We start from the raw sequence: 9,460 nt of genomic DNA on the forward strand, positions 1-9,460 counted from the left end.
CCCGCCGGCGCCCCCCAGCCGGGCTCGCCCCGCTGACAGAGCGCCCGGCCCGACCGCCCTCACCCCGAGCCGCCCGCAGCCTGTCGGTGTCCCCGGGGCCGGGAGGAGGGAGAGCACCGACGGGTACGTACCAGGGGCGCATGGCGAGGCGAGCTCGGCGTTTTCTCGGCGGCCTCAGGCGGGCGGCGGGGCCGGGCCGAGCCTCCAGCGCGGCGGGCCGGGGGGCACCGCGGCCTCCTGCCCCGCGGCCATGGCGGCGGCGGCGGGCGCCCGCTCACCCTTCACCCGGAAGCTGAACCGCCGTCTCCCGGAACCGGGACCAGGATCGGGACCGCCTCAGCGGGCACCCTCCGGTGGGTGCCGGGGCTCCGGGGCCGGCTGTGCGAGCTCGGCTCAGCTCAGCTCGGGGCGGGGCCGGGCCGCGCCGCCCTCCCACAGCCAGCGGGGGAGGAGGCCGCGCAGCCACAGGTGATATGCCCTCACAGGCCGCGGGGAGGCGGTGGCTTCCCCCACTGCCCAACAAGGCGCCCGGCGATTGGCTAGCGGGCGCGGCGGCGGCGCGGCGATTGGCTGAGAGGCGGCGCGAACGGAAAAGCGGTGAGGGAAGGGGCTGAGGGAGGCCCCGGCTGCCAACCCACCTGCCCGGCCATGGCGTCTGGCAGCGCGGCCGGACACTCGACGCTGAAGAGATGCCTTGGCGTGCTCAGAGACGCGAAGAACGACAGCGAGCAGTTCGCGGCCCTGCTCCTGGTGAGGAACCCGCCATCGCCTCAGGAAGGGGCAGGGGGAGGCAAAACCTGCTTGTGGAGACGGGAGCTGGCGGGTGATGGGGGCTCCGGGGCAAGGTGCTTCGGTGCCTCAGCGCTCCCGGCAGCAAAACGGGGGGAGCCCGGCCTTGATTGGGGTGTTCTGGGGTTAGTCGTTGCTGTGTGCAGCTCTTGAAGCACCCTGGTAAAGCTCTGGAGGAGCGCTGAGACCAAGGGCCCAGCCCAGCGGTTAAGGGTTCATGTTTCTGTACGACTGAAAGTTGTGTGGGCTTCTTATTTTTCCCCGTTCAATCCTGTAAATTTAGCAGGGCCTGTGTGCACTCACCCCGGGTTTGCCTTGCAGGTGACCAAGGCGGTTAAAGCCGGAGAACTGGATGCAAAGACCCGTCGCCAGATCTTTGATGCGATTGGATTCACATTTCCCAACCGCCTGCTCACCTCCCGGCAGCCCCCGGCCGGCTGCCCCGAGGACACCTTCCGGGCACTGGGCCTCACGCTCCTGGCCTGTTTCTGCACCGATCCGGAGTTAGCTGGTCACTCCCAGATCCTGAACAAGATCCCAACCTTCAATGACATCCTGGTTTCCCCCCGCAATCCGGACAGCACGTCCATGGTCGATGATGTGTACCAGTGTCTGAGCGCTGTCATGGCCACTACCAGGGGCCCCAGAGAGTTGGTGACCAAAGGGACGGTGTCTGCTCTCTGCCAGGCCTACCTGAATGGCAGTTATGGCTCTGACCGTGCCTTGACGCTGCTCTTGGGGCTGTTGGCCGTAGCAGAGGCGAGGTGCTGGCAGAGAGACGCTCCACACCTCCTGGCCGTGCTGAGCAAGCTCTCCGATGATTTTCTCAAGGCTGAAGACATGACCAAATTTGAGTTGTGTGAGGTTTTGCCTCACTTCATCCCCCTGTCGCCACCCCTCACGCAGGACTCGCAGGGCTGCGAGTGCCTCCACAGACTTTACAAAGGGCTGGCAAACGTCTTGGGCAGCAAACTCAGCCAGTCACAGCGGGACCCTGCTCTGAAGCTTGCTGCCTGCCTCGTGCAGGCCTGCGGGTCGGAGTGGATCCCAGCAGGGAGTGCTGGGAGCAAGTTCCTGGCCTTGCTGGTGAACTTGGCCTGTGTGGAGGTCCGCCTGACCCTAGAGGAGCCAGATCCCTTGGAGGTAGAGGGGAAGAAAGAAGTGGTAACAGCCTGCTATGTCCTTATTGAGACGGGGATCCAGGAGTGCCTGAGAGAAGAGAAGCCGCTACTAGAAGAGGTGCAGAAAATGCAGCTCATGAGGATCATGGAGGAGGCATTTGGAGCTGTCATGTTCTACTTGAGACAGGTGATGCAGGGCTTTCAAGCAAAGAGTATGTTTTTGTGGGTTTCTCTGGGTGGCTTCGATAGGGTGTTCACTGGGATGCTCAATGGGTGCTCAGCAGCTCACAGCTGTAGCTGTGTGGAGGAAAACATGCTTCTTGGCCCACTGTGGTTCTCACACCTACAGTAGCTCAATAGGACAGCAGCCCTCACGTGCCATTTTCTGTCTGCTTCCTTCTTCGTGTAGGTTAAACAGGAGGAGCTACAAGATCCTTTCATATTTGCTTCTGTTCGCATCCTTGGAGCCTGGATGGCAGAAGAGACGTCCTCCCTCAAGCAGGAAATCTGTGAGCTCTTGCCTTTCCTTGTTGGTTACGCCAAGAAGCTTTTCAAAGAGGGCAGCCCAGCTGGGAGTCTTCCACAGCCAGAGCTGGTCAGCACAGAGGGCTCTGGCTTACCCCGGGATGCTCTGAGGTGTGTATTTTAAGCACAGAGTTGATACATTTTAGCACAAACCTGCTCAAATCTTTTTCTATTTTCTGTTCTCCCTGCAGTGCCAGTTCCTTTTTTCTCCCCAGTTAGAATGGGTCTAAGCCCTGCACTTGCATCCATCTCACATTCCAAATTTCTTTTCCCTTCCAGATTTCTGCTACCTGGCTTTTGCCATTTAACAGCAGAGGACAGGCCCCGGGACATCCTCATCTCAGAAGGAGCACCAGCACTGCTGTGTGAGTACTTCCTCCATCAGTGGGAGGTGCTGATGGCTGAGCCCACGTCCCCGACTCCACTGACAAGCACTGAAATGAGCCTGCAGACAGCGTGTGGGATTTTCCTCAACCTGGTTGTGACAGCACCAGATCTCATCAGGTAACAGCACCACAGGAGCTTGCTTTAAGCCTGGCAGTGGGAAGAAAGAGGGTGCATCTTAAGACACTCTACTGAAACAGGGATGTCTCTTATTCAGCACCAATTACATTTTTTTTGGGTGCTGCATTTAGCCTTGACAGTTTCAGGTGCTTCAGGAAATGCATCTCAGGGTTTGCTTTCTCTCTAGGCGAGACAAAACCTTTTCCTCCTTGATGGAGCTGTTGCTGAAGGCTCTTCCGCTTCTGCTGCCCCAGAAAGATCGCCTGGTTCTAGCAGCCAACGTGGCCACGCTGGGCCTGATGATGGCCAGGATCCTCGCGAGTTCAGCAGGTGAGAAGAGTCCCCAGGGGCAAAGCTGCACATCCCTGTGTGTGGGCAGGGACCAGGCCTGGGTGGTTGGGCTGGAGAAAGCAAACGCGAGGGAAAAAGGTCCAGTTTCTGTTGTTGGAAAAGGGACAAAACCAAAAACCTGGAAGAGCAAGGAATATGCAGAAAATTCAGTAGGGTGACGGGCTGGGATTGAGAGATTTCTAGGGCAGGAGGGTGGTATCCTGCTCTCCCTGAAAGCCCCTGCTGCAGACAGACCCCCTGAAGGATCCCTCCTTTGGCTGAACGAGCTCTGTATCGACTCACTCATTTCCATTGCCTTTTCCTTCCAGTTCTTCGGGACACCCAATCTGCCAAGGACTTTTTCGGAGCTGCCATTCTCTTCCTCTCCCAGGCCCACACCTCCCAGGCAGATCCTGGCAGCGAGGGCTTGGTCGTGGCCGTATCTCCTGCCTACATGGACACCTGGGCTGACATCCAGGAGCTCTGGTTCCTGGGGATGCAGGCCCTGGCCGGCTCCATCCCGCTTTTCCCTTGGCTCCCACAGACCATCCTCCAGACCCGGTGGCTGGAAAACCTCTCAGAGCTCCTGACCCACGTCTCTCCAGCCTCAGTGGATTTTGAGCTCATCTCTGCTTTCCAGGGTGTGTTGGTGGAGCTGGCCAGGGCCAGCAGGCCCTGCAGGGACATCATCCTGTCACACCAGGGCGGGGAGTGGGCCAACCTCTACGGGATGGCAGCTTTGGAACAGTGTCTGTCTGAGCAGTGAGGAGCCAGCAGCACCCCCCTGCAGGAAATGAAGCCACACACAGATCTGTTCAACGTTTCTCACACACCCTTTGGTACTGGGTAGGGACAAAAATAAAGCATTGAAATCACCAAACTTTATAAAAAGGGGAGTGATGCAGCAGAGCTCAGTGGGATCTGCACCGTGACGTGCAGAACCTTTGCTGCCTCAGAACACTTCACCACGCACCTCCTTGACCTTCTGTCCATATTTCTTTTTTAAAAACAGCCTGGTTTATAATTAAAGATGTTTTTTGATGCCTTGTTTGTCAAATTCCTGCAGTCTGGGGATTTCTTTCTGCCCAGAAGGGCCCTGGGAAGTTGCCTGCCTCTCCTTTTACTGTGCTCTCCCAATTTTGTCACAATCCACCCTTCAGGATGTCACCTTATTTTACATGAGGGGCCTGCACACGTTAGGACAGTAACTTGGCAGAAGGCTGCAGAAGGCAGGGACAGGAAAAGCTTTAAAATTTATTGATGGAATAACTCTGTGACTTGGCCCAGACCTGTCCCCTTCTGGGGTGAGGCTGCACAAAGGCCCTTTAGCCGTGCAGTGGGATGACCCCCCCGGCTCATATCCACGGTGGGTACCATAATTCCAAATTAATTCCTACCAAACCTTCACAGCACCACGTTCTGTTGCCTGTTTTGCCCTGTCAAACCCCTGCAGGAGGGATCTGGCTTTGCTCAGGCTCCCTCTCCCTGCAGGGAAGGGACGTACAAGGGAGAGTTTTTCCACTCTCACAAAAGGGGGGGGGGTTCCTGGGCTCTCTGCAGCCTGTGGGGACCGAGGGTGTCAGCAGAAAGGAGTGGGTTACACCCCCTCCCCCGACTCCCTGCAGACTGAGGAGCAGTTTGCTTTTTGGAAGAGAAAGGCCACACGCACGATGGCTGACTCCCCACAGACCGAGGAGCAGTTTGCATTTTGGAAGAGAAAGGCCACACGCACGATGGGGGCGTAAATCACTGCAAGCAGCACCTCTTGGGTACCCCGTGAGCCCGGGTGTAAAAACCCCCAGAGAGAGCAGCCGGGATGGGTGGTATTTGGGGGTTTCTCGGGGGGGAGAGTGGCTGCAGCCGGGGTGAGATGGATTTGGGGGTTTGTCTGTGAGACAGTGGCTGCAGCCGGGGCCGGGAAGGCTTTTCCACCAGGTGTCAGCCGAGGAGCTCTTTGGGAGCCGCAGCCTCACCAGGGACCAGCTCTGCGGGCACAGCAGGGCACCCACCCCGGCTGCCCCAAAAACTCACACCGGGGGGGCTGCGGAATCATCTGATCGAGAGAAAAAAAAATAATAAAAAATTCAAGAGCGGAACTGTCCCCAAAGGAGGGCTGAGTCTGGGTGCATTCCTGCTTTATACATATTTTTAACCTGCTGTTTTACAAAAGCAAACTCCTGACACCAGGGGAGAGGAGGCGGCTGCTGTTGCTCAGGAATAAAAAAAAAAAAAAAAAAAAAGAGAAAAAAAGTCTTTCTGATCTTTCCAGCTCAGCCCTGAAAAGTTAATGCAAGTTGGAACAAAGGCAGGTGCTGCCAGAAGAAGGCAACACGAGCCAAGCAGGCAAATGAGCCTCCTGGCCCTGGAAAAGAGCGTGACTCTGCCCGAGCGTGGGCTGCCCGTCCCAACAGGAGCACCCCAACCTGGCACCACGGGGAAACATCAACGTGCTGGGGGAGTCAGAAACACACTTCAGATCGACAGGAAAAAAAAAAACCACCCCAAACCATCCAAACCCTCAAACGCTTTATCTTCTGACTGTTCCCACTCCCGTATGCTCTTCTGCCTCTGGTCAAAGGGCGTGGGCTTCCCATTAATGAAAGGCTATCATTAGTGCTAATGAGAGATACGTGCCTGTATCAGCAGGAGGGTGCTCCCCTCTCTCCCCCAGTGCCAAACTGGGGCTGGCTGTGGTTCCCAGTGCTGGCTTGGCCATTGTCCAGCCCCATGGGCAGCGGTAGGAGCTTCCCCAACACCTGAGCAGAGGCCCAGGCTGGGCCTGCAGGACCCCATCCCAGAGTAGAGCAGTCCTGGAGCCAGAGGTCTTTGGCTGCTTGTCTGTAATTCCCAGGCAGGCTACCTGGGAGCCCACCAGGAGCCCAGGGAAGTCCTCCAGCTCATCCTTCACCATGTCCCAGGGCAGTGGGGTTTGGGCACCAGCAGGTGCCTGGAGAGGAGCACCTGGCCCTTATTCTCACACTCTTCGATGGGAAGTCCCATCAGGTGTGGGAAGGACCATCCCTGAGACCCTGATGGTTCACCATATACTTGATCTTCTGTATAACATGCAACACGCTCCTCCCGGCTGCCCCTGGGCTGACAGAGGACTGGGTCAGCCACCAGCCTTGCTCTGGGAAGTTACTGGTCTGAATGCCTGAGGAGATGTGCTGTGTAGGTGCTGGGGCTCCATGAACAATATCCCTGCTCTTCTGTCCCAGGACACCACTTTCCAAACACACACGCTCCTCCCGGCTGCCCCTGGGCTGACAGAGGACTGGGTCAGCCACCAGCCTTGCTCTGGGAAGTTACTGGGCTGAATGCCTTAGGAGATGTGCTGTGTAGGTGCTGGGGCTCCATGAACAATATCCCTGCTCTTCTGTCCCAGGACACCACTTTCCAAACACGTTCTTGGCCAGAGAACCCCTAAGGGGCTGTTTTCTCTCCCTAGGGCCCCTGGACTCTGACAACTGCACGTTTGGGAGGGGAGAGCACTGGAGCTGGTGGAGGCTCCTGCCACGTGGGTGTCTCCGTTGGCTCCGGTTGTGTGGGTCTGCAGCCCCCGGTGTGCTCCCAGCCCAGCGCCAGGGAGATGGTGCCCCAGCAGCCTGGCCAAGGCTTCAAAGGCTGTGGGGTCCCTCCTTGGCCACCCTGAGCTTTGTGAGGCCAACCACAGGCAGCACCTGTGGGTATCAGTCCTCCACTGAGAGAAAGGTGGATGTTGGCATCACCTCGTGTCCCCTGCCTGCCACAGCGCTTTGGGATCCCAGCAGGGGGGGGACTGCAGCCAGAACCCCCAGAGCAGACCGTGCTTTGTCTCCCAGTTTATTTGTCTCCCTACCATAAAAAAGACATTGAGGTGCTGGAGCGGGTCCAGAGAAGGGCGACAAAGCTGGTGAGGGGTCTGGAAAATAAGTCTTATGAGGAGAGGCTGAGGGAACTGGGGTTATTCAGCCTGGAGAAGAGGAGGCTGAGGGGAGACCTTATTGCTCTCTACAACTCCCTGAAAGGAGGGTGTAGAGAGATGGGGGTCGGTCTCTTTTCTCAAGTCACAGGTGACAGGACGAGAGGAAATGGCCTCAAGTTACTCCAGGGGAGGTTCAGGCTGGATATTAGGAAAAATTTTTTCACTGAAAGGGTTCTCAGCCATTGGAATGGGCTGCCCAGGGAGGTGGTTGAGGCCCCATCCCTGGAGGTGTTCAAAAGCCGGGTTGATGTAGTGCTGGGAGGTCTGGTTTAGTGATGATGCTTCTTGTTTGTTGTGTGGGTGTCTATTTTTGTCAGTTAGGTTGATGGTTGGACAAGATGATCTTTAAGGTCCCTTCCAACCTAGAAGATTCTGTGATTCTGTGATTTTCAACACCAGGGTGAGACCTCCAGGAACAAGATGATCGTTCACCGGGGCTTGGACAAGATGGATAAGGCCCCAGAGGAGCACACTGTTTCTCTTTGACAGCTTAAAAGTCATAATGCCATTTCAAACCCGACCGTGGCATGAATTATCTTACAGTGTCTATCCCTATCGCCCCAAAAGCACTGGCAATAAAATTAAATATTTCATAGGGTTGTTATTTGGTGCTGCGCTGCGGGAGCCAAGCGGTTTCCCTGTGAGCTGCTGCCGGGGAGCAGCCCCGCGGTGCCGCACACAGACCGGCTCCCGGCCCTGCCCGCCCGCATTTCACACAGTTTCACCTCTTTCTGATGAATAAAAGGCCCGACATTATAGGGACTAGACGAGGAAGGGACGTTAAGAATGAACTGGAACACAACTGCAAAATACAGCATGTCCAATCCAATTTTTCCTAGCAAATGAAACAGATCTGGTGGAAAATAAATACAGAACTTTCAGGAGCAGCGTCGTTCAACAGCATTTGAGGGGAGATGAAGAGATTTGAATAGATGAGCCCTTTACACCTCTCCGCATCCCTCCTCCCTCCCCTAAATGCCATCTTTAATAGAAATAAATTAGAATAAATGATCAGCCCTCGCCTCCTAAAGACAGGTGGCAGGGTAATATTAAAAGAAATGAATAAAAATTCATTTAATGAGCATTGTTAATTAAACCTGGAAATCAAAGAGGTCTGAGTTGTGGGAATTCAGAGGAAAAAATGAAAATGAAGGGAGCCGTAGCTCGGGGCAGGAAGAGTGGAATTAAATTAAATGCAACGTGGGATTGTGTTTGTTAATGTCTATCACACACCCCGGTGCGTTGGGGTTGGGGGGAAAGGGTTTGGTCGCTGCTCGCACACGAGTTACACGCTGCCACCGACGGAAACTCCTGCCCGTCCCCGTCGGGGGGGGCACGGTGAGACCGCGGGGACCCCGCGGGGACACGGCGCCCGTGGGGCCGGGGGTCGTGCGGGAGCGTGTGCCTGTGTTCCTGGGGCGTGCGGGTTTGTGTGTGCGGGTGTGCGTGTACGGGTGTGCGTGTGCGGGTGTGCGTCCCCCTGCATCGCCGTGCGGGGGGGTCACACGCATCACTGCGCGGGCGTGGGCAGCCGCTTGCGTGGGCGTCTTCCCGCGGGAGGGGGGTGTCAACGGGGGTCCCTCTGTCCCCCTGGCAGGGCCGCCCCGTCCTCCCGGCTCGCCCCGCCGGTGCCCGGTGCGGTGCTGGAGGACCCGGTGCTGCGGGCCCGCCTCGCCCTGCCCCGGAGGGAGGGCCCAAACGGAGGGAGGGCTGGAGAGGAGGAGGAGGAGGGAGGGCTGGAGGAAGGAGGGGAGGGCGCGGAGGCAGGCACGCTGCCTGTCGTTGCTCCCCAGTTTCCCCTCGCTCCCTCTCGCCCGCCCTCCCGTCCGTCCGTCCCCTCGGGCAGGGAGCCAGGCCCGGGGCACCCCCAGACACTTCTCCCTCTGCCCAGGCCCGGGTTGGGGCTCTCCGCTTCCCGTCGGGGAGGAGGGGGAAGCGCCCCGGGGGGGATCCCCGGGCTCTCCCGGCAGAACCGGCCCCGGGCCCCGCCGTCGGGCGGAGGTTGATGCTGCCCCCGGGGCCCTCGCTCTGCTCGCGGCCGGGCCCCCCTCTCCCTGCTCGGTAATAAAGTCAAACCCTAGAGCGTTACCGCAGCCCCGCAGCCCTCCCGCACCCCCCGGCCCTCGGGGCTCGGCCCCCGCTCCGGCCCGGGGCGCTCCCCGACAGGGCTCTCAGACGGCGCGGCCCGGGGCGGGGGGAGCCGGGGGTGGCACCACGGGAGGGGGTG

The 9,460-nt window shown here is 58.2% G+C and overlaps 2 protein-coding genes across 2 annotated transcripts in view; both read left to right on the plus strand.

Annotated features, from left to right (window-relative positions):
- The first annotated feature begins 374 nt into the window (after positions 1-374).
- On the plus strand, positions 375-4,326 carry NCDN (neurochondrin). Its single transcript, XM_014946555.1, has 6 exons — positions 375-750; positions 1,111-2,097; positions 2,320-2,546; positions 2,715-2,939; positions 3,127-3,269; positions 3,599-4,326. Exons 1-6 carry the CDS (start codon positions 649-651, stop codon positions 4,033-4,035), a joined length of 2,121 nt encoding a protein of 706 aa, XP_014802041.1. The 5' UTR covers positions 375-648; the 3' UTR covers positions 4,036-4,326.
- A 613-nt stretch (positions 4,327-4,939) lies between these two features.
- TFAP2E (transcription factor AP-2 epsilon (activating enhancer binding protein 2 epsilon)) overlaps positions 4,940-9,460 on the plus strand; it is a 30,355-nt gene continuing 25,834 nt past the window's right edge. Inside the window, exons 1-2 of the mRNA XM_014946453.1 lie at positions 4,940-5,010; positions 8,831-8,942. Of these exons, the coding sequence (XP_014801939.1) occupies positions 4,940-5,010; positions 8,831-8,942 (183 nt within the window). The remainder of the gene's footprint in view (positions 5,011-8,830; positions 8,943-9,460) is intronic.

Source organism: Calidris pugnax, unplaced genomic scaffold (genome assembly GCF_001431845.1).
Source record: "Calidris pugnax isolate Ruff unplaced genomic scaffold, ASM143184v1 scaffold113, whole genome shotgun sequence".
In the NCBI taxonomy this organism is placed as follows: domain Eukaryota; kingdom Metazoa; phylum Chordata; class Aves; order Charadriiformes; family Scolopacidae; genus Calidris; species Calidris pugnax.

Excerpts from the sequence above, each read along its gene's own strand:
- NCDN (XM_014946555.1), top strand. The coding sequence starts at position 649 with ATGGCGTCTGGCAGCGCGGCCGGACACTCGACGCTGAAGAGATGCCTT. Across the intron at positions 2,547-2,714 it reads TTACCCCGGGATGCTCTGAG|ATTTCTGCTACCTGGCTTTT; the intron begins GTGTGTATTTTA and ends TTTCCCTTCCAG. Across the intron at positions 2,940-3,126 it reads ACAGCACCAGATCTCATCAG|GCGAGACAAAACCTTTTCCT; the intron begins GTAACAGCACCA and ends CTTTCTCTCTAG.